The sequence below is a fragment of the Colletes gigas genome, unplaced genomic scaffold, assembly GCF_013123115.1.
Source record: "Colletes gigas isolate AHSC1104 unplaced genomic scaffold, ASM1312311v1 Colletes_gigas_Sc00003, whole genome shotgun sequence".
NCBI classification, from domain to species: domain Eukaryota; kingdom Metazoa; phylum Arthropoda; class Insecta; order Hymenoptera; family Colletidae; genus Colletes; species Colletes gigas.
In genome coordinates, this window is record NW_025106632.1 from 6867636 (window position 1) to 6893570 (window position 25935).

The following is a 25935-nucleotide window of genomic DNA, read 5'->3' on the forward strand; positions in this document are numbered from 1 at the left end:
TAGAAAGTACGGTTTCGAGTGTAAGAAAGTTTCCAAAAGTGGTTTTCCCAATTTCAACATAGGGTTTTTAACTTTTCCGATGAGTCAATATCCGATCTACCAATAACGTTCGATATCGAAGAATTAAAAGTTATTATCCAGGCAGAACTTCATTAACCAGTTGACAAAATAGCAGAAAGTTAAAAACCAGCGATATAGCACGGCGCACAGTGACATTCACGCAAAAAAAAAAAAAAAAAAATTGGGAAAATATCAAAGCTTGGAAAATGGGTTACGGGCACAGCCTGTCAGCGGCGAATGGCATTCAGTGAATGAATTTTGCTTCATTGCAAGACAGGCAACTTCATAAAAAAATCAACAATGACATTCCAGGCTGTTTTTTCGGACTACCACGCTGGGATCTTTTAGGTTTTTACACAAATTCAGTACGTTTCGAATGGATAAAACAATTCTGTAAAAAATCATTGAAACATTTTCAACCGCGTAGTTGCACTGTGTAAAATTCGAATGTCCCCCAAAAAGAAAGCTAACCTTTTTATTTGCAGTTATTAAAATCGCAATAACCAAAATATTCCATAGAAAGAATTGTACTTGAATTTATTTATTTAAACTTAAAAAAAAAAAAACATCGCATTATGTAGTCAGTGTTAATTAGTATTGTTCGGGGAAAAATTTTAACCGGAGATTCTAGAGTCCAAAATAAGACGAAAATCAAGAATACTAATTTGTTGATCGATGCTTCGTTAAAAAGTTATTAACGTTTGAAGTGCCGCTTGTAAAACTACTAGCAGCTGTTCCACACACGGAGCTATAAACGTTAATAACTTCTTAACGAAGCCTCCATCAACAAATTGGTATTCTTGATTTTCGTCTTATTTTGCCCTCCAGAATCTCCCATTAAAATTTTTCCCAGGGTTGGCTGAACACCCTCTATATCGAACTAATTGTAAATATTCTTAATCGATTATTCCAAGATCGTATCGCGATAATCAAAAGTTATCATTGCTTTTGTATTCTTTTTCGTAACTTAAATTAGTCCTTATCGACAATGTTGTCCGAGAAAATATTCAGGATCACGCGGTGGAGCACCGATAAATGTTTTATAGCTATGGAGCGCAATAGAGACGTGTACTACGTACGAAACCTGTTATCAAAGACGGCAAATAGTCGTGAAATACAATAGGGGGGAATTCGAACGCGTAGGACCCAAGAAAGACGATCCTGGATTCGCGAAACATGATAGAGACGACCGCACACTCGCAGAACTTTGTTGGGGTAATCTAGAGTTGTAGTACCCGATAGAAACGAGCCCCAGACTCGTAGGAGACTGTGTCGACGACCTCGAACTTGCGAAACTTAATAGAGACTTTCTCAGATTTAAAGAATTCGATAGAGTCTGGTCGTACGGTTTGTCCCGTGAGACCTTATCTGCGATAGCTCTGTAAATATAAATTTATTTGTGGAAACTTTAATCGAAAAAAACTACTACGTTCTTACTTCGATAACTAGCCTGATCTGAAGCTTGGAATAATACTTTCTTCCATTTCCATTTGTTTTTTTTTTTTTTAAACACTTTTAACTGAAATTTTCAAACATTGTTACATCAATACATAGCCCAAAGAATTTAATTTAATTTTATTTTAATTAATGAGATTTTACCAAATATGTACATGAAATTTGTTATCTGTATAATGGTAGTTAATCATTTTGTCCATTAGCGTGTCGTTCGCGTGCTCGGAATCGTAGGAAACAATAGACACGTTTTTAGACTCGATTCCAGAAGGATAAAGCATGAAACTCGTAGAATCCATTAGGGACAACCGAAAACTTCTCGGAGCCAATAAGGTCAATGTTAGACTGGTGGCATTCGATAGAAACAATCGGGGACACTTTGGAACCGGCGGGGACTTCCCCCAGAATCTTAAGATTCGATCGAGCGAACCGAACTCGAGGTATTCCGTGGAGACAAGAACCAGAACTGAGAAGACTCAATAAATACGTTTCGTTGGCCAGTTGCACGATCCGAAATAAAACAGTAGAAATATATATATATATAGATACACAGGATGTCCGGCCACAGGTGGGCAATCTTGTAGGTGGTGATTCTATAAGTTTACATTACTCTACAAGATCGATAAAATTGAAAACAAATAAAATTATAAACCATACGATAGCAACTTCAAAAGTCCACTCAAATCTTTGGGAATATCCAAGGTACAAAATTTTATAAATATTTTATACGAGGCACGACTTACGCCATTGTTAAATTGAGCACGAAGATGCGGGAAATAATCATGAAAATGATAACCTCGATTCGCGACTCGACAAAAATATTTTCATAATAACGAAATGTAATCACTTTCGTAATAACTGACTCGAATATGGACGAGCAAGGAATCATGGAACAGAATTGCGCCTTGTAAAGCACCGCCGCGTTTATAGTGTTCGCCGTCGTCTAACCCTGATTTATTTTGTAGGTTGGGGCCACGAGCGATGATCCGGAGTGATGAATCGTTGATGTTGAAGCTCAGGTGTTCTATCCGCTCAAGCAAATGCGAGATCGTCGGTATCGGTACACTTAACCCCCTGGTGTCGTCGATGTCGACACACTCGACCCTCTTCAAAAAATGAAACCGAGGCCTCTTATCGTCTACGTTTCGAACGAGTTCCGCATTGGTCAAAACTGCACGTCGAACGTGAAAAAGTTCAGTCAGTGCAGGAGAATTCTGTCTCGTTAGTCATTTATTATCCTATTACCTGTACAAACTGATACTAATAAACTAGCGAGTAATCGGGGACCGATCAATCGATTAATAACGTCCCGTCTAAGGCAGGATCTGTTAGATAAGCCTTATCGGTGAGTTCGACTAGAAAATCCCGGACGAAACGCAACATTGAAAAATATTTCTCGTCGCACGAAAGAAGAGTCGAAAAAGTAGGAGATTCTCGATCAGTAAGAAGTTCTGATCACTACTTTTCTATCGTGAAGTTTACGTTGAAATATACGCAAATACGAAAAGTAATTAAATTATTGATAAAAGAGAATTAAGTTGTTTGACTCTTCTAATCGAAATATATGACAATGCGTTCAATCGAATTTTTTATGTTACAAATATTGCTGCAGCTTTTTTTTGAGGTTATTTTCGTGTTACGCATCGGTCCGTGTTTACAATCGAAAAGCAATTTCAGAGGATTCGATCGTCCGTTCAAAAGAGAGATAGAAATTATTTCGAATTTTTTGATTATCGCGTAACCGTGAATTTACGATGGAAAATCGTAATTCAAAGAGTTAAGAACTTAAGTACTTACGACGTTGCTTCTGCGGCGGGAGGCTTCGCCGCCTCTTGCCGCTCGCAGTTTTTGTCCCTATGATTATCGGTATTCCCTCCAAAACTCTCTCGGTAATCGCCCGGGTGCGCTAAGCGACTAGCTCGAGCCTCTACTTCGTCATCACAATCATAACTCTCACTCGTAGAAAATACTATTTGATCACTGTATACGTCACCGACTATCGTACCCGTCGATCCGGATTTACGACCTCGCTGCATCGAATACCCCACGTTATATTCGCAAAACGATTCTCGCGGCGGTCGTTCGAAAACACGAAGTAACCCCGAAACAAATAAACATCTAATTACAACCCCCGACCGCGTAGATTCATCGATTTATTGTCGTGCACAAGCATACGTTCGATGAACGCACGTTAAGAAATGACCTTCGCCCATATTTTTATCGAGCCCTCGCCGACACACTCCCCTGAATTATTTTGCATCGCCGTGCACCGATTATGTAACGCGCGTTGCATCCACCGCGAGCACGACTGATGGTCATCGTCGTCGATTTTCTATGGGCACGCGCGTCCACGGCGATCTCGGCGTACTCGGTTACGACTGTTCCGACGAGAGTCTCCCTACCGTCGCGAATTATCGACACGGGCCACACTGTTAACCTATTTCCTCGTCGTCTTAATCGATGATTGCACGATCACTGTCCGCGCGCACCGTGTTCACCGGTCGATCGATTACGGGAATCCCGTCCGCGAGTTAACCTAAGATTTGCCACGAATTCGGTCACGGGATCCGCGTGCTCGCGACACGAAATAATAATAACGTTCCGTCGGGGGCCGCGAGACGACGATCGGCGATTAGAGGGTCCCCCGATGGTTCCCAGCCAATGATCGCGTCGAGCGAGTCCACCGGCCCTGATTCTGTGGCGTCTCCGCTCCGTGGACGGTTATTGTCTCGCACGCGGGTCCCGTTATCGCTCGTCTGGCCGGCCGATGCACGCGATCGCGAGCTCGCGACGACGCCTCGTCGTTCCCGTGGACGTTCGACCGCGCGTAAACGCGCCTCGTTCTGTCACCAAACGAGGAAACGAGCCGGGAAACGGACTGGCGCGGCCAGCATCGCGGAGGATCACGCGCGAGGTAAACCCAGTCGGCGGGACGACGATGTCGACCCCTGGACGATCGAAGCTACCGACGGAGTTGCTCTGCACGTGCGCGCGCCACCCGACCCTTCGCGCCAATTTCTTTCCGTCACGGTGAATAGCAGCAGCTAAAACAAAGGCACGTACGTAGTATTTTTCAACAACGAGTACACTAGCATCTTTTAGTACAGATCAACGATCACGAAAGTCCAAGGTATCTCTACATCGTGGTCACGGTCTTTAGACAATTCGTTTCTGTGAATTTATGTCAGGAACATTATCGAAGGTTAGGTTAGGTTACCGAATTTTTAGGAGAAGCGCGAATAGGAATGAGACCGTTTCTGAGGGGAAAATTTTAGTCGAATAATAGATAGAAGACCCAATGAAATTAGTGTACCGGTAACAATTTATATTTATATTTCAGAAATATTTAATGACTGAAATTTTTATTTGTATCCAACGGTGTAACGGATATACGGTTATCTTGTATTCGTTAGAATATTTTTGTTTGTATCAGAGTTTGCTCGTCTTCGATGCAGCTCGTTGACGTTTTGGGAAGTTCAGTAAGTAGAATAATTCGAGGATCAAGTAATCGAGGACCTTATCGATCCTTTGTATCTACGATTGGGAATGAACTGCAGTTCGTCCCAGTTTCTAAAGTCGCTACGTATAATTCAGCCAATAGTGTTGGTTCCTGCAGAATGTTGTTCATTTTTCAAACAAACGTTCGTTGTTTCTGAGTATTTTACTGTTGACGGAAGGGAAGGTGTTGTAAAATAGCAAGACCTATTTATCATACGACGAGGCCCGGCCAATCGAAACTGTCCTTCGATGCTAAAGCCACGCTGCCATTGAGCATGCGCGTCGAGGAATATAATATAAGAATTTGTATTAAACAACGACCTCATATCGATTCCTGCTCCCGTTCCTTTTTTCGCGATTTTCTTCGTGCGCCGACGATAATGAATTTTCTTTTGCCAGGAGCTATATCAGCCGTCAGATATTCGAAGGGGTAGCCTAATCGCGTAAAAGGAGACTCTTGTCGAATAAACGATCGAGGAACATTGATTGAAAATATACGATTTAATTATATTAAAATTATATTAAAATTATACTAAATTTAATTTGAGAATAATTGCAACGAAACGTTAATAGAAATAATTATTTATTACTGAAATTTTTGGAACATGTTTTCTTCAAATATTTTGTTTTTTTTTTTTTATATCGTGTAATTATTACGCGTAATTAGAGCTTCCTAATATTTGTTCAAATTGTTCTTTTGTCTGTGTATTATTTGTTACCGATTCGATAAAATCTTTCCGCCTTTGATAAGCGTGCTTTGCGTAAATTAGATTTTAATTGTATCGATACATCCGTGTGCTTTATCAATGAAGATTGATACGTATGTGCATTAATCGTACGACTGTATTAACGGTGTAAAAGTCTATTAGATCGGGCGATAAATCATCATCGGCGCTGTAAATTATGATAGATTATTACGCGAAAACATCGAGATGATTATTTTGGGCGAAAATATTGGGATCGATAACGCAATAATTACCGCGTGCACATTGTTGCCAACAAATTATTGGTTATTACCGATATTTTAGTTTTACCACAGACAAGGTATACGAACAAACGAGTAGACTAGTAAAATGAGATGAACCCCATAAAAATGGTCCAATCTTCAAACGACCATAACTCCTATAATTTAATGAAACTTTTTTCTCAAGTAGAGCTCATTGGTACCTACAAAAAAGTATTAGACAAAATTTCCATAGTGCCTCGAAGAAAATTATTAAAAATAAAAAACGAATTTTTAAGCAAAATCGACAGGGGGTAGGTGCCTTAATTTTTCGGCAAAAAAAAATATTTCAAATCTTTCTGGAAAAATTATTTTCGGTTGCGGGGGTCAATTACAATCATTTTTAGTGAATACACATACCTCTGAATTCCTATTCACTTTCGAGAAAAAAATTCAAGAAGGTTTGAAATTTTTCGGTGAAAGAAAATTTTTTCAAATCGTTCTAAAAAAATTATTTTCGGTTGCGGGGGTCAATTGCAATCATTTTTGGTGAATAGACATACCCCCGAAATCCTACGCAGTTTCGAGAAAAAAATTCAGGAAGGTGGACAAATTTTCGGCAAAATTAAAAAATTTTAAATCGTTCTGGAAAAATTATTTTCGTTTGGGAAGGTCAATTGCAATCATTTTTGGTGAATACACATACCCCCGAAATCCTATTCATTTTCGAGAAAAAAATTCGAGAAGGTTTGAAATTTTTTGGTGAAAGAAAATTTTTTCAAATCCTTCTGGAAAAATTATTTTCGGTTGCAGGGTTCAATAACAATCATTTTTAGTGAATACACATACCTCCGAAATCCTATTCATTTTCGAGAAAAAAATTCGAGAAGGTTTGAAATTTTTCGGTGAAAGAAAATTTTTTCAAATCGTTCTAAAAAAATTATTTTCGGTTGGAGGGGTCAATTAAAATAATTTTTGGTCATTACACATACCCCCGAAATCCAGCGCATTTTCGAGAAAAAAAATTCGAGTGTCTAAATTTTTTGACGAAAATAAAAAATTTCAAATCGTTCTGAAAAAATTATTTCCAGTTGCAAGGGTCCGTGGTTTTGGTTTTTAGTTTTCGTTTATTAGTTTTGTTAATTGTGTGAAAAGCAACATCCTCGAATTATTTACCTTTCGTAATTATTGAAAATATCTATGAAAACAGAAAACAGTTGCAAAGGGTTAATAATTGCATTTTGTTTGTTTATAAATATATTGTTTATAAACGTGTGTGTTCGATTAATTATCAATTGGTAGGATGGTGCAATCGACCATCGATCGATATCGATCATCTAAATCTCGATCTGACGATTTTCGAATGGATGGGAAATATTTGAAAACGATACAATTAACATTTATAACATTTTATAAGATAAATATATTACAGCTTTACATTGAGAGAAACCATCTATAATACTGACGATTCAGTTCACAATATGATTACAGCATTAATGATCATGTTCAGCTACATGCATTTCATTAATATTGCTTTACTGTTGCTTAAAGTTACACGTGGCAATAATTAACACTTTGATGGCCACACATTTCATACAAAGATTATTATCATCAGCTGTCCCGTATTTTACGAAAGTTTCAACACGATCGAAGCATTCGAACTGTACTTCGACATGAAATTCTTAAATTCAACATTCTCTAATTATCGAAATACTTATTATAATTATAATAAACGTGCAGAACGTCAACTTGAATGATTCAAAAAACTTTCATTACAAACTATATCTGAATTATAAATTTAGCTGAATTTAAAATCGTGGTTAACTAAGAATATGGTGTAATATTTTTTTGAGAAACTATAATAAATATAATGGAATCTTAATCAATTTATATCGAGGCAGAGTCATTAAACTGATAAAACGATATCGCGACAGAAACAACGAAGTCACGTACGCGTGATATTGGCCGTCAAAATGTTAAGGTATACCTACATACAGAATTTATATCAAGATTCAATTGTATAATAATTACGAATGTAAATTTATCCCTTAATCTACGGTATTATCGTTAAAATCGTATTAAGTCGATGCACTTCTCATAAACTATCCTACGGACATAGGAAAATTATGTCTTCGTTTGGTCGTCGTGAAATATGAAAAATTTGTGCCGAAAATTTCTATATTTATAAATTAACGGCGGAGAGGAACTGCCGTGCACAGTGGATGGATCTTCTTAAACTCGAAGAAGAACAGCGTTACGATTGTACTTATCGGATTTCGTTGTATTTTGCTTGGGTCAAACATTCAGAAGATCATAAAATTAAAAAGAAAAAAAGGTATAAATATTTCAGAATTTAAATTTTTGTTAGAATAAAATCCGAGTAAAAAAAAAAAATTCTCTGATTTTCAGAGTAAATGTCAAATGAGCGAAATTAGTTGGACGTTTCGTTTGGAATAATAATTTTTCCGACGGTGTTCAAAATACAAGGAAATTGAATACGTACAATTGCAACGGTTTCCTTAAAAATGATACAAAATTATCCTAGACAACAATATATTAAGTCGTAAAAATTGAGGTACGAGTTATGTATAAATAGGTTCGCTTATTAATTCTTATATGCTTTAATATCGTAGTTTTTATTTTATCATTCCTCAGGTAAAATTTTATAAACGTTCAATGTTGAGTCGAGTTCAAAAGGCAACGTTAAGATTCTAACAATTCGTCAGCACTATCGTTCAGTCTTAATTTTTCAGCAATTTTCGTTAATATTCCAACGTCAAGATTCTGTTTCAACATCGAACAATTTACTCTTCTTAGAAATCTTCGTTAGAAGGGAACGTATTACGAGGTCACTCTAGAGCAAAAGAAATTATATTACAGTGTTGCTAGAAACATATTAAATATGTACCATATTAATGAAAAGGTCTATCAGTGTCTATTTACACGTTGACGAAAGTGTCTTTCCATTTGCTTTCGATTAAAGTACTTCGAAAATTAAGATGCAAGTTTTCTGAATTGCTTTTTGATAATGTCAAGGAAACGTTATTTAGCATTTTGTACATCATAAAAAAAATAAAAATAAAAATAAAAATAAAAAATAAAAATAAAAAATTAAGATAGAAGCTTTCATTGCATCTTGACAAATTGTTGTAACAAACGTGACGATTTGGAACGCTACGTACAAATTGCTACGAGTCACTTGCATCTTCATCTTTAATTGGGCAAAGTACATTCTTGCAAATTACATCACAGTATACTGTACAAAGAGTACATCCGTAAACATAGGTAAAATTCTATTCTCAGCGTAATATTCCCCGTTTGCTGTTTCCCTCAGGCATTACGTGCAGCATATTTCAAATTAATCTGCTTAAAAATTACCACTTACACATATTATGTTTTAATTTTCACTGCTAGATTAGGTAGTTAATATTAATAAAAAAGTTACGGATTAATTTTTTACACTTTTCTCTCAAATATTGTTTTCGTTATCCCTCGGGGAGGTTGGTCGAGATGGTCTGGACATTTATATCTTTGGAGTTTAGAATTTTGAAAATTTCATCCATAAAAATCTTCGAAGAAACGAAAGAACCGTGAAATGTATAAATAGTGTATTAATAATAATTGCTATGAAATAATTCGTTTAAACAGAGTATGTGTCGACAGAGCTTAATTCCCCAAAGGATCACTGCTTTTAATTCCATCGTACGACTGGACGTATTCGTATCTGATTATTAAGATTTCGTATTCCTCCCTTAATTCTGGATTACTATCTATTTATATCGAGAACGAAATTCTCTGTAAAGGATACGTATTGAAAAGTTTAATAAACAGAGAAGATCGGGGCAAGTCGATACACTTTTCAGTTTGAAATAATTTCAGATTTTATTCGAATTTTGATAAAAATCCACTACAAAATAAATTAACAGACTTCATGGATATTTTTCTATATTTAACTTGCCCCGATCTTCCCTGCTCACGATTGTTTAACGTTTTTCAATTTACTGTACAGTAATAATTTTAGGATTTTCCACTTACATAACTAAGAAATCAGAAAGATTATTATGTACAGAATTGTTAAACAGATAAGTATAGTACGAACTAAAAAATGTTGAATCTCCATTCAACGATAACAATTTTTCCTCTTTTATCGATTCCAAAAATTCTGATAGCTTCGATCGTATTTGAAGATAGTTTTATCACGAATAGGATATTTTTATTTCGAATTTCCAGGGTTAATGATCCAAGAAGAAAAACGTAAAATTGATCAAATTTACCATTTGTTGATAACAAAAGTCCAAATTGAATTTTGGCGAGCGCTTATTCGCTTCAAACGTAAATGTAGAAATGAATATTAGAGTTTGGATTCTCTGGCCCCCGATTAGACGTAACGTTTCCCTAGTTTCTAGCGTTTGAAATTATTTGAAAACAAGGGTCGACGTTAACTCGCGATCCGCAACACACAGAACACAACTCGAATCCTTGCCAATCCTCTGACAAATTGGTTGCAAGGCACGAAATACGAGAAGTTCGTATTTTGACAGTTAGGAGCTCGCGAACACGAACATTCCAGGTATCCCATTCATTCCTGAAGTAACTGGTATTGAGTGTTCACTTCAGTTGCACCAACACCATGAAGTAGGTGACCATGGCTCCCAACACCTGGAAAGTTTCATATTAAAATTATGTCCAGTTAGAATCGTGTTATTTGCGAAAGTTGGAAGTTATTTTATTTGATCGTCATTGTAAAATTTAATGGGTGTGTTAGAAATTATTTCTGAGCAACTATTTCAGATCTTCAGATATTTTGAAAATCCTCGCGTTACTGTGAAAATTTTAAAAAAATGTTTGAGATGCATGTTGTTATTCTGGGCAGCGAATGTTTAGGAACGAAGTTTATTTAGAATTTAATGATTTTGAATTTAAATCGTGTTCGAGTATAAGATCGAGGAATAATATTCATAGCGACGAAATAGTTTTACCGAAGCAAAAAGATCCAAGGACACGGTGAAAAACTTCGCTCCCGAAATCGACATCGCCTTCTGACACTGTTGACAGACAATTTGGACGAACGTTTTGGCCTCTTCTGACCCATCGTACCAATGGCAAGAATAGGCAGCCTCCATCACCGACGAGCTCTGTGTACAATACACGCGGAGACAAATTAGTATCTTTCGATATCCATAGAATGCTAACAAGGATCTTTTAGAGATCGATAGAGAAAGGAGAAAAATGCTCTTGAAATTAAAAGGAACTAATTAATGTGTGCTCTTCAGTTTAAATTATGATTCTAATAGTAAAATAGCATGCTTGAATTGATTTCAAAGCATATTCTCCTAATACAAGTATTGACTTAGGAAAACAAATTAGATTAATTACTTTAACACTTAATATATCATATGGAAAACAGTATGGGGGATTCTAGAGGCCAAAATAAGACGAAAATCAAGAATATTGATTTGTTGATAGAAGCTTCGTTAAAAAGTTATTAACAATTAAAATAAAAAATTTCAGTTCGTTCTGGAAAAATTATTTTCGGTTGTGGGGGGCAATTACAATTATTTTTGGTCATTATACATACCGTCGAAATCCTATCCACTTTCGAGAAAAAAATTCGAGAAGGTGTGTAATTTCTCGACAAAATTGAAAAATTTCAAATCATTCTGGAAAAATTATTTTCCGTTGCAAGGGTCAATTACAAACATATTTGGTGAATAGACATACCTTTGAATTCCTACTCAGTTTCAAGAAAAAAATTCGAGATGGTTTGAAATTTTTCGAAAAAATTAAGAAATTTCAAATCATTCTAAAAAAATTATTTTCGGTTACGGGGGTCAATTAGGAACATTTTTGGTGAATAGACATACCTTTGAATTCTTAATCAGTTTCAAGAAAAAAATTCGAGAAGGTTTGAAATTTTTCGACAAAATTAAGAAATTTCAAATCATCCTAAAAAAATTATTTTCAGTTGCGGGGGTCAATTACAATCATTTCTGGTGAATAGACATACCTTCGAATTCCTACGCAGTTTCGAGAAAAAAATTCAGGAAGGTGGACTTTTCGACAAAATTAAAAAATTGCAAATCATTATAAAAAAATTATTTTCGGCTAAGGCGGTGAATTACAATCATTTTTGGTCATTACACATACCCTCGAAATTCTGCACATTTACGAGAAAAAAATTCATTACTAGCGGAATTTTAAACGTTAATAATTTTTTAATGAAGCCTCCATCATCAAATTGGTATTCTTGATTTTCGTCTTATTTTAGCCTCTAGAATCCTCTATTAAAATTTTTCCCAGGAGTGGTTAACACCTTGTATATTTAGGGAGTGAAATCATCCCCCAAATTTGGGGATGAAAAACATATTTCTCTGGATATCCTGAAAATAATGTGACCTAGAAAAAATATCGTTTAAAGGATACTTGTCTATTTTCTACTAATGAATTTAGTAGGCTGAACACCCTGTATATTTATCACGTGCATCTTCGCTTAGATTTTTCCTATTCCTAAGACCTTTGAAACACAATATTGAAACGCTTGGAAAACTGACGTAATAAATAAAATAATTGATGTTATATTGAGTTTCGTGATTTTTGGGCAACGAACAATACATACCTCTTCAATTAGACGGTTTCCAAATATGCAGAGCATGAAAACTTGGCCAAGAGAGTACACCAAGTAACCAATTACCGATGCTGCGTAGGTGTCAACCGCGTTAACCTACGAGTTACAATTAAAAATATATTTCTCACTCTACAGAGGAAGAAGTTCATCTTCTTAAATTTATAATCTCAGAGATTTTTTGTTTTTTGCCTATAACGAAGAACAAACAATCCTCTTTGATCGAATCGCTAAGTAGTAAAATCTAGCATCGTTTTCTAAACGATCTTTCGTTTGCTTTCTTCCGTCGTGAGATTTAATTTCATTGAAATTATCTTACTATCTTACCTTGGTTGCCTGATAAGCCAGTAAAGTTAACGTAATAGTAGTGGCCAACATGTGTAGCAGCAAAGCAACACCGTAAGCATCTCCGATCGAAGTAACCAATCTAGAAACGATCAATGAAAAGCAGGAAGTAATAATACTGTTAACGATAGCTTCTATAATTTCGTCGAACTTCGACTGTAATTACGAAAACATTCGTAAAAATACAATAATGGTACCGTAGTTATTTCGATACAAAATAAAAATGTTGTCTTCCGTGAAGATAGATTTATAAACTATTAATGAAAGTAAATGAATTTCGAGATAAAGTGAAATTAATTTGCAACGATAGAAATCGAAAATGGTGGGCGTGGTTCATGCATGACACGTGTATTTCTTCTATTTATTTTACACGACCAGCTTTGATTTTTGTATCTTTGGTAAACTCTAAAAATTTCTTTACTTTTCGTGGCCAGTAACTCGTCACAAACTTTGGTACATTTTTTAAACAAATATTTCTTCTCTTCTTACATAGATGTTCTTAATCATCCTAAGTTTCTCAACACCAAATTTTCTGTCGATCCAATGTAACTGCATATTTCACTTTCTTACTGCCTTCGTCCTCTTTTAATATCGCTCCAGGTGTCGTCATCTTCACAGAAGCATTATCCTTCTAATATCTCAATTGCACACTTAGCCTCCCTGTTTCCGTAATATCGTGATATTTCCTCTCTTCTTATATCTCTATACTTCCTTAATACCTCTTTTAATACTTTCATCCGCCTTGATAGTTTCATTCTCTTTCGGTGTCTCTATCACGCTAGGGGCATCTGGCTTTCTTTCAGCGTTCCCTCTTTCCGGTATATCCATTTTTCCGATGTCGCTTTTTCTTTCCTCAACATCTCCTACAACCGCCAGCGAACGATACAAAATAAACGTGGAGTTTTTAAAGAATTAAGAAGAATTATCTTGGAAAAATTCAAATAAGATTAGGGGGGAGTTCCCCTAAAACCAAACAGTAGCGATATCTTATTATCATATTGATTTCTACCATTGTTAAATCATCAATAAAACAGTATAGAGGCCATATACATAGAATATTAAATTTTTTTTTAAAAAAAGCTTCAAGTGTCCTGTAATAGGGTGAAACCTACGTAAGATTCTTCGATTTTTAACATTGTTTGCTGTTCTATGTGTCGACAAGAGACTTTCGTGAAATGTTTTTCCACGGGAACCTCTCTCGATCAGGAATTCGCATGGAGGTCGAAGGGCAAACGTCGAACGTGCACCGCGCGTCGCGTCGTGCATCGTCAGCGACGCCAAAGAAACGTGTACACACACGTGTTGGACACGCATACCGGCGTACACGTGAAACGTAAATGTACAATCCCTGAATTGTCCAATAAACTGTTCAGTCCGTGCGGTATGTCCCCAGTTGCGGTCAATATCGCGCTCTCTTAGAATAAATACTTCACCACCGTGGGAATACGCGCACCTACTGTTTCTTCGCCGTCAAAGAACCTATAGGAAACGCCATACGGTTTTCTCTCTCTTCTTAGATACTTGCCTCGAGCGACACGGTTCGTATATTTCCTTCCCTTCGGAAGATTTCCGTCTTTCGATGCTACGCGCGCCTCGAAAACACCGATTTTGGCGCGAAAAAATTCAATTTCAAGCTTACGGGCGATCATCAACACTGTTAGCATTAATTATTAGAAATAAATTCTATATTTTAAATTCACCGCGTTCATTCAATAGTCCACGCGTCCTTTTTCTATTTTGTTCTTTTTTATGTACTGTATACTTCTCTGTATCAAAAGACACATGCGTTTTTATTAATAAACAGTGCAAGTTTACAGTCGATCATCAACACTGTTAGCATTAATTATTAGAAATAAATTCTATATTTTAAATTCACCGAGTTCATTCAATAGTCCACGCGTCCTTTTTCTATTTTGTTCTTTTTTATGTACTGTATACTTCTCTGTATGAAAAGACACGTGCGTTTTTATTAATAAACAGTGCAATATTTAACTAGAAGTGCTAGCTTCATAAGACTGTTTCTGATTCCGGCTGAATTTCTTGAAAATTATTCTAACAAAAATTTTGCTTAATAATTTTTGTGTTATTGAACGAAGATTGTATTATTTTGCACGAAGTTTGGAATAAGTGCAGAATATTCGCGGAGCAGAACGCACATTAAATTACGAAAAGGAAGAAATGTATTTATTGTAAAAGTTTCAGTGTCACATGAGATTTTTAATTATATAATGTAGGGAAATAATGAAGAAAATAGTAGAATATAAGAGTAATAAGAATTAGATTCTAAAATAGGAGTGTGTATCTTTTTGGGCAAGATTTATACGCTACAAAATGAAGTCATTGTAATTACTTCCTAGAAGAAGAGATATGAACTTAAAAAACAGATTTCTAAGAAGAATGGGATTGAAAATTAACCTATTTAAACAATTTCTAGGGATAAATAACGTTTCAAATAACGTTTTAAATAACCTATTTAAACAGTTTCTAGGGATAAATAACGCTTCAAATAACGTTTCAAATAACCTATTCAAACCATTTCTAGGGATAAATAACGTTTCAAATAACCTATTCAAACAATTTCTAGGGATAAATAACGTTTTAAATAACGTTTCAAATAACCTATTTAAACAATTTGTAGGGATAAATAACGTTTTAAATAACCCATTTAAACAATTTTCTAGGGACAACTAACGTTTCAAATAACCTATTTATACAATTTCTAGGGATAAATAACGTTTCAAATAACCTATTTAAACAATTTCTAGGGATAAATAACGTTTTAAATAACGTTTTACATAACCTATTTAAACAATTTCTAGGAATAAATAACGTTTTAAATAAGCTATTTGAACAATTTCTAGGGATAAATAACGTTTCAAATAACGTTTTAAATAACCTATTTAAACGATTTCTAGGGATAAATAACGTTTCAAATAACCTATTTAAACAATTTTTTAGGGATAAATAACGTTTCAAATAATCTATTTAACCAATTTTTAGGGACAAATAACGTTTCAAATAACCTATTTAAACAATTTCTAGGGATAAATAACATTTCAAATAACGTTTTAAATAACCTATTTAAACAATTTCTAGGGACAAATAACGTTTTAAATAACCCATTTAAACAATTTTCTAGGGACAAATAACGTTTCAAATAACGTTTTACATAACCTATTGAAACGATTTCTAGGGATAAATAACTTTTCAAATAACGTTTGAAATAACCCATTTAAACAATTTCTAGGGATAAATAACGTTTCAAATAACTTATTTAAACAATTTCTAGGGATAAATAAAGTAAAGTAAAGTGATCGGAGATGGTAAAAGATTTGGATTTATTTTGCGTCTAAATCATAGTTTTCGAATATTTTGCGACTTATTTCTGGTAACCAGATAAATATTGAAAATATAGAACGGAGATGGTTTCCAAGTCTAACCCAGACCTGAACACGTTTCATTAAATTTCGCCTTTCGACGTTCGCGTAAAATATTAATTAATATTTCGAGTCGACCGAAAGTAAGATTTCTAGAATTCAGCGCGGTTATATTGCGGCTCGTCGCAATCCCGAAGTTCGTCGCCATGACGAGCGCCTTGACTAACGGAATAACCCAGTTTCCTATTTCGATCCTCATCTAGAGTTCACTTCTACACAGAAACGTAATCTACGACGACAATGAGAGGACCTCGCGCCTTCGCGTACCTAACAATGAGAGACTTCCATTAGGATAATAATCCCTGCCAGGCGCACACGTGAATTCGGAGAACTTTGTTACGTCGTACACCTTCCGACGTTGTCGCTATATGTATACTTTCCAGAATTGCTCGTCAAAGCACCGTCGTACCTAGAGATTCGAATGTAATTCCCCGAACATATCCTGAGCTTCGAAATTAAGAAGACGAGATCGCAAACTCGTCGATTGAACAGCTTCGAAATCGTTAAAAATAAATACTCGAAGAGTAAAGGATCGATAGACGATGCATTCGATTTTCTCCGATCGATCACATTAAAAATAAGGTGTCGCGTGAAAATTAAACCGAGAGGTCTAGTCTGAGCTTCGAAATTAAGAAGACGAGATCGTATATTCGTCGATTGAACAGCTTCGAAATCGTTAAAAATAAATACTCGAAGAGTAAAGGATCGATAGACGATGCATTCGATTTTCTTCGATCGATCACATTAAAAATAAGGTGTCGCGTGAAAATTAAACCGAGAGAGGTCTAGTCTGAGCTTAAATAATAGAGAGACGCTTGAATACGTATGTAAATGATCGACAGAGTCACGTGACTCGAGCTAGCGATAAATATGGCTGCCACGACTGAAGGTTCTGCTCCTATTGGAAAACCCTACAGTAAACAAACACTCGGTTAGATATCGCGATTCTATTGCTTCGACATGGAACTTTAGCGGTTTAATGAGAATGCTCGAACAATCCTTGAAACTTGTTTCGTAGAGCTTCGGGAACAGGAAGTGTTCGAGCTTTAAAATTTCTATAAGCTGACGCGCGTAAAAGCACGATGAACATTGTTCATAATTCAATGTATGTTCCGCAACACGAATATTCAAATGCACGAAGGAGCCAGTGAACACTATTTTGACGTGTTTCATTTGTGCAAAAGGCACCGCCATTGATAGTCTTTTAAGATAGTCTTCACGAATATTCAAATGCAAGAAGGAGCCAATGAACACTATTTTGACGTGTTTCAATTGTGCAAAAGGCACCGTCATTGATAGTCTTTTAAGATAGTCTTCACGAATATTCAAATGCAAGAAGGAGCCAATGAACACTATTTTGACGTGTTTCAATTGTGCAAAAGGCACCGTCATTGATAGTCTTTTCGAGGATTTAAATGCATGTACCATGAATATTCAAACGTTCCTGGTATTTTAGCTGTGGCAGATAACATTCTAGTCTTTTAATAAATTATAAAACGTCTCCAGTCTGTGAATTTTAAATTGTTGCGGGGGTATGAAGCAATTTTATAGAATTTTCGTGCTAAGGTGCTCACCTGACGATGTGTTTGTGCCTCTCAACCCAGTACTTGATGGCGCTTCTAACCAGCATTTCCTGTTTCTTCGTCAGTCCGTTTGGCCCCACACCCCCGTTGAACGTCATTCCAGCTGTGGGTCGGAACGTGGCGGTGAAATCTTGCCTGTTGCTGTATATCCCACGAAGATCCATGTCCAACATGTTCTCTCCTCCGCCTTGGGGCGGCGTGAGAGGCGGTGGTGGCTCATGCTGGTCCTTGATATGCTCCCCACTGCCAGCCTAACGAACAGAAACATTGCCAATCAGACACACCGGTGAATAAATCCTGATATTCTCATCTATCGACGACGAACAGAATCCTTTACAATTCTCATTCGTTGTAGCTAGAGTAGAAACCTATTCGAGGGAACAAACCAATCGTGATTCATCTATAGTCGATGAACAGAATCGTTTGCAATTGTCGTTTGCTCCAGCTAGAGTGGAAACGTATTCAAATGAATAAATCGTGATATTCTCATCTATCGACGACGAACAGAATCCTTTACAATTCTCATTCGTTGTAGCTAGAGTAGAAACCTATTCGAGGGAACAAACCAATCGTGATTCATCTATAGTCGATGAACAGAATCGTTTGCAATTGTCATTTGCTCCAGCTAGAGTAGAAACGTATTCAAATGAATAAATCGTGATATTCTAATGTATCCACGACGAACAGAATCCTTTGCAATTGTCATTTGGTGCAGCTAGAGTAGAAACCTATTCGAGTGAGTAAACCAATCGTGATTCATTTATAGACGATGAATAGAATCGTTTGCAATTGATCTAAAGGCCTTCGACAATTGCGCGAAGCTGAAAGAAGAACTTTCAGCTACTCTACCGACTTTGAGGAACCCCACAATTATCGTGTACGTTTCCAAGTCGATGAGTAAAGAGGAGGTTTCTTCCAGTATCTGGGAGCAAAACCTCAGCGATATGACTCAGGCGGATGTGTCGTCCAACCTGAAGGTCCGGTAAATGAATAAATCGTGATATTCTCACTGCATTTGTTGCAACCAGAGTAAAAACCTATTCGAGTGAGCAAACCAATCGTGGTTCATCTATCAACAACGAACAGAATCGATCACAATTGTCATTTGTTGCAACTAGAGTAGAAACCTATTCGAGTGAGCAAACCAATCGTGATTCATTTATCAACAACGAACAGAATCGATCACAATTGTCATTTGTTGCAACTAGACCCCAAACTCTATGATGTAAGGATCTGTTTTGAGGTCTCGAACTTAACGATTTTATAGTTTTGGGGGTCGTTGACTCGCCTTGAACAGATCGCCGCTGTTTGGCACAACGGTGTCCAGGGTCGCGCTGAACTCCATCAGAGCCTTCATGATGTTCTTCAGATGCTGGATTTGCTCGCAGGCGAACAGCAGCCACGAGCAGAACAGCACGTCGAAGAGATTCGCGTCCGCCATGCAGAACAGCAGCCAGTAGAATTGGAATATAAGCACCAAGATGTGCGCCATTCCGTGGCTCGGGTCGAACGGGTACCAAGAGCGCACCAGTAACCTTGGTATCTGTTACAATGGAAATAAATCGCGTTGAGAATGTTCGATGTAGCTCAGAAGAACAGCTCAATCTGGATTTTAAGGGAGACCACTGTGATGGCTGAAAATAAAGTCAATCTTCAAGAATGTTTCTCTCATAAATGTTTCATGTCTTCGAGGGTGCATTTCTTGAGCTACTTATTCTAAAAATTTCGTATAAAAATGTTAATTAAACCAGCGCCAGAGGCCTCCAAAGATTTGTTATCAAACTATAAGGCAGTAACTTCGGTTGCAAGGTACAGATTCTTAAAAATAATTATTATAAAATGGTGGATTCAATTCCGTCACAGTGGTTTTCCCGATTAAATAAAAACTTCGAATCATTTAACACGTTGACTGCCAGACCAAACCCCTCAAATTGAAAGGAAAATTAAATTTTGTTTTTGGACAATTTGGAAACTAGCATACCAAGAATTAGTCATGGAATTTATTTATTTTCATGGTATTTATTTTCGTTAAAATTCAAGGGCCCCCACCTAGCTTTATTTTCTTCCACATCTGATCTTGAGAATTAATTTTTTTAACGCCTTGGTGAAAAGTCGTGTCATATGTGGATGACATGGCAGTCAATTTGTTAGATGTTCAAAGTGATTGAATAATGTTTCTGTTAACCTCGACGAAGCTGGTCTCGTTGGTGACGGGATCGGTGACCTTTTTCACGGAGTCACCGATGAACGTGAGGGTGGTCCAGGAGATCGAGGTGAGGATCGTGGCCCCCATCACGGCCAACAACAATATTCTCATCTTCTTCACGGCCAGCTGATGAAACCGGGCGTTGCTCTCGGCGAACAACGGGTGGCTGTTAGGGTTGTTCCATATACCGAATGTTCTGTAAAACAGTTTGCTCCTGACCGCGAAATAAATCAACTTCACCAGGCTGTGCGTGAAGAACAGCATCGTGATCGTGTTCGCCGTCAGCTCGTCCACGTCGTCGCTCTCCATCATCAGATTTATACCGCAGAATCCAAATTGCATGAGGACCATCACCAAGTGCATCTGAGAATCAGTTCTCGTTCTGAACCCTATCTTTGATACGAGATGTTTGGTCGAATCGAACGATCTTTCGAAACGCCATCGAAAGGTAACAGTTTAACAATAATTTGAAAATCGGTTGCTTTTAGATGTTATCTATATTTGTGAGATCTGGACAAATTATACTAGGTCGATCTAATTATTTTCGATACATTTTGAGAGATTTCACATAATCGAGCGTAACGTCGCTGTTCGAGCGTTCGATTCGCATTCAATCGATATTACTCACGATGGCGAAGATCTTATGCACGAACTTCGTGGAATTGTCATCGTAATAATTGAATAGAAAGTGCCCGGTGGCTTTCATCAGCCTTATATTGGGCATCAAGTCGGCGACCAGCCCCTGTTGCTTGAACTTCATCATCTGAGACAAACATTTACAACGACACTATACATTTAGCTCGAAACAAAGAAAACCTTCGAACGACATCGAGCCATTAACACGTTGCCCGCCGTGGGGGTCACCGGTGGCCGGCACTCGACTTGGTTACAGCGCCGCGGGGGTCACCGGTGACCGGCGACGCGACCAATAATAAAACTACTATAATAGTACACTAATAATAGTGTTAAATCAATACAAACCTTACGAAATCACGTCACCTTCGATTTCTTTTAACATAAAACACCATAATTATGATAATTTCTTTCCATTGAACAAAATTTTTAATCGTTAAGTTGGTCATTACTAGACTGCGGATCTTCATGAAAATTCATATTTTTATTAATAAAATTAATGAAATTGGAGCTTTGTAGAGGATTGTCTCAACCCCTAAATATAATAATTCGTACCTTACTTTAAATATTTCTTATATGCAAATGCATATTTTTATTAATAAAATTAATGAAATTGAAGCTTTGTAGAGGGTTGTCTCAACCCCTAGATATAATAATTCGTACCTTACTTTAAGTATTTCTTATATGCAAATGCATATTTTTATTAATAAAATTAATGAAATTGGAGCTTCGTAGACGATTGTCTCAACCCCTAGATATAATAATTCGTACTTTACTTTAAGTATTTCTTATATTCTTGCATATTAACTCTGTAGTTTCTTGAAAATGAAAATTTCCCATAAATGCATAAACATCCGCAGTCTGGTCATTGCACATAGGAAGTATAAGAATTTAATATCAAAGGATTGTAAAAACTGTGACGAGCAGGTAATTCTACAGGTCTTGTAAGCCTTCATTATCGATCCAAAGGTCATCATGTTCTAAATCATTAATTCGTTTTTCAATTTTGTTTAATTACATCCCCCCGGTGCATTTGCGTCACCGATACGATGAATAATCCTTGAATATACGTGTATTTTGCATTTAATTTGTGCACTGGTATAAGAACGATATCGTTAAATAATGTATATAAATATAATTGTCGAAAACATCGATTTCTCCGACTACGACTGAATTCGATAGAGCCGTAGACGCAGGTTGTGAATGGCTGCAAGTTGGAGTTCATGCCCTTGGGACATAGTTAATGAGTACCATACTCAATTCCTCGTTTGATATTGTATTTTTGCATTCGTTAACTTCTATCGAATAATTCCGTGCAATTACATAATCAGGTACATAACATATAGATAGTAATTGATGGGTGAAATAAAAAGTAAATCGACGAAACAAGAATTGCGATAAATCTGATCGAAGAGCCCACGACGTTGTTTATGTAAAATTTGTTTGTCGAGCGTATTGGAAAGGTTTAAACGTGACGCAGTGGAACTAATTAACCCGAAGAAATTGCTCGCGTTAAACGCAATTATAACTTCTCGGTTGACGTATCGTGGATAAGAAAATTATTGTTCACCGCGAGTTTAACGCGCTAGTAAAAAGTTGCGTTGTGTAAAAGGTGTTGTCGAACGGAAATCTTTTTCACGGAGAACTCTATTTTAAAAGGAATGAAAAATGTTGCTCCATTTTTTTAAAAATTATAATTTTTTGCGTTGCGTTCGACTGTTTAAAATTCGATTTATGAAATCGCGATAATCGTTCGAATTTAGTATCTTGGAATCGTAGGTTAAGTTTCCAGATGTAACTTTCATTTTTTAAACACTTTTAACACTTTTTCGTTAACTGCTATATGAGCTTTTCGTATCCAAGAATGTTCAAATTATTTACTTCACTTGGAGAATAGAGAATAAAGATTAGAATAGTTCAACGATTTGTTTATTTAACGTTATTTAAAAATATGCAAGTATTATTATTATCACTCATGCAAAAGTGGAGAAAATCAGTATAACCACGAGTCGTATAAATTACTTTGTGGTTGCACGCGAAACAATACTAATATTTTTACAATTACAATCGAAGAAATACTGGTAAATACTGTGTTCGTTTGCTTGAAAATGATTGCTAGCGCCATTGTTTTTTACCATAAAAGATGTTAAACATTTCACAAGAATTTCCCTTATTTTAATATCATCCTGGTTATTATTACCAATGCTATTAATATTATTGTAAATACTGTGATTTGTAATTTTATTATTGTCTGTTTTATTTTATATTAATTTAATTTTTTTTTCATCTTTAGCTATTATTATCATTATTCAATGGGGCGTGAAAATTTTTACAGTAAAAAAAAAATGCGACAAAGTTAAACATTTCACAAGCATTTCCCTTATTTTAATATCATCCTGGTTATTATTACCAATGCTATTAATATTATTGTAAATACTGTGATTTGTAATTTTAGCATTGTCTGTTTTATCCTATATTAATTTAATTTTTTCTTCATCTTTAGCTATTACTGCCATTTGGCGCGAAAATTTTTGCTGTAAAAAGAAAAGGGACGAAGTTAAACATTAAACAATGTATTTTTAATACGTATTTACAGATTCTTCCTTATATCTTTTAGATACATATTTCTAATTAACGCTAGATTTACGAGCATTGATCGCATTTATATTTATTGATACCTTCCATGTTGACGATTACCTTAAAATACGATTTTTCGACGCGTAACGAGAAAGGAAGTCGATGAAACGCGACCAACGAACGATAAATCGACTGTAAATTAAAATTAATCGTAATAGATCCTTGTATCCAAGGATACAATTTTAGGATGCGATTTTACCCCATTTCTGTCGCGAAAAGTGGGTTGAAAATTTTATTACGGACAGTTTTAACATTAAATTTACAGGCATTGATCGTACGAATATATTATTGATATATATTGATACCTTTCATGTTGACGATTACCTTAAAATACAATTTTCTTTTAATCAGAATATGTATTCAATCAAATTCAACAGAAGTTGTTAAAAAAATAATATTTATGCGTTCTGCAATTTTAAACATCGAATCTGACATCTAAATCTAGTGTTAATTAGTCTACAGGGGAAGATCGGTCGAAAATTTTATAAAATAAATATGCCTGTTTCTAACAATCGACCATTCGTCCATTCTTTGAATTTAAAAAATAGCTAGCCTTCTTTCAGTCGCCATAAAATAAGTATTTGCTCTCAAGGATCATTGTCACAGTCTAATCGGCGAAATAATCACCGAAAGTTTACTTTTCCCCTAAAATCTCTTTTTTCCTAAAACAATGACTCTGACAATGAGCGTCGTGGACGTCCAGATAGTATCTCGATGACCTTGAGGGATCTCTAAAATCGTTTCGAAAGAGGAGAGCCTGAGACCATCGTCACGAGAGTCCCCAGGTCGTTAAATTCCCTAGATTCGGTCTGGACCAGTCGCGAGGTCCAGGGATCCGTCCCAAGGGCAGCGATTCGATTCCTAATTCCCGTTTGAAAAGCACCAAATCCCCAGGAATGGATGCGATAGTAAGATAATCCAATGGCGTTTCTCACCTTGAGGCCGTCCGGGTGTTGTCAGCGATCAAATCCACGGTGTAAACACAAACAAAAAAATCACTACGCGAATACGGAACAGAGAGCCCGCGGTCCGTGCAGCAGGGGCACGCGCTATCGATGAAAAACTGACAGCCTTAGGCTCGACCCTCTATCGTCGGGACGAGGGTTCCACCTCGTCGACGTTTCTCCTGTTCTTTCTACCACCCCCTGGGTGCACGGGGAGCCACCACCTGTCGCCGTGGCGAAGCCCCTCCAGGCTGCACGGGGCACCAAACGTGGACCAATCGGCTCGGGGTACCGCGAGGCGCAGACGTTCGCGGACGATGCTGCCGGCTGCTCGTGGCCATGTTGTTTCTTGTATCGTCGACACGGGGCTTTGTAATCGTATCAATTATTTAGATTTCGACGACTGCACCCGTCGATCGCCTCCCAGGAGGGGCTGCTCGCCCAGCGAAACGGGGGGAAGGGGAAACTACCGTCGTTCCGATATGAAAAAACACTCGTCGCGCGGACGTTCCTAGGGGTTATCGGGCTTCTTCCGCCCTCGAGAACCTGAAAAATTGGATCCGTTCCAGTTCTTATTTACCAGGGAGAATTTCTGTAAACAGACTGCGGATGTTTATGCATTTCGTGGGAAATTTTATTGGTTTGAAAGATATCGGTTGAAAATCAATTTGAAAATCGGTAGCTTTGATATTGATCGATGGGCCGTGGATGTTTCGTGCGATTTTTATACGACTGGACGGCCTTAAGGTTGTTTATCTTTGAATGAAAAATCATTGGAATTAAATTTAGCAATTTTGACGAAAATGCTCGCTTTGAATTTCCATTGTTCGACCAACGCCAAAAAGAGTGTTTTCTGAGCGACGATTAAAGTACCAATTATTAGACAACAACGTGAGTTTGATGTTTCGAATACAAACAAATACGTAACGATTCAACTAAAATCATCTGAAACAATAGGTCCTGAAAAGCTACAGAATACACTTAATGTACAAAAATAAAAGAAATACTTAAAGTAGTATACGATCCTTTTAATTCTCTTTTTTTAATTTGCATAAAATATATCTGGGATGAAAGTATCCCCTCAAATGAAAATCGAGGATGAAGAGCAAATATTTTTTACAATATCTCACGAAACAATAAGCTGTTCAAGGACTATGATAAAAATTTAAGTGACTGATTTTTTCAGTAAAATTTAGTTTATTCACGCGAGCCATCAAGATTGATGGAATTTTTACGACAAATAGATCCTCTATAGCATAAGTCGTCACGTTATTAAAAAAACGTGAAATTGTTTGCAATTGTACTAAACTTTACATGGTATTCGATTCTACTGGTCATTGCGTCAAAGTACTGTTCGATGACGAATATTGAAACGATTTTAACTATAGCAGCCACCCGAGGCCTTGTTTATTTTATTGACCCGAAGAAAGCCACGACAGCGGTGACATTTCGACATTTTTAAGATAGCTAACTTTCGCTGTTTTTTAAAAGATTCCTTTCGATTCGCCGCGTTTGTCCTTCGCGAGCAGTGTTCTGTTTGCCCTCGACTCGCTTGAAATAATCCAGCGTACCGTG

The 25935-nt window shown here is 36.6% G+C and overlaps 1 protein-coding gene across 1 annotated transcript; it reads right to left on the minus strand.

The window, feature by feature from the left end:
• Window positions 1-10352: 10352 nt before the first annotated feature.
• Window positions 10353-24478, minus strand: LOC122404803 (odorant receptor coreceptor). The gene is made up of 9 exons (XM_043409040.1): window positions 24352-24478; window positions 20775-20909; window positions 20126-20509; window positions 19229-19483; window positions 17932-18191; window positions 12903-13002; window positions 12570-12674; window positions 10933-11088; window positions 10353-10612 (listed from the first exon to the last, which is right to left on the minus strand). The coding sequence occupies exons 2-9, from the start codon at window positions 20907-20909 to the stop codon at window positions 10562-10564; spliced, it is 1446 nt and encodes a 481-aa protein (XP_043264975.1). The 5' UTR covers window positions 24352-24478; the 3' UTR covers window positions 10353-10561.
• Window positions 24479-25935: the final 1457 nt, after the last annotated feature.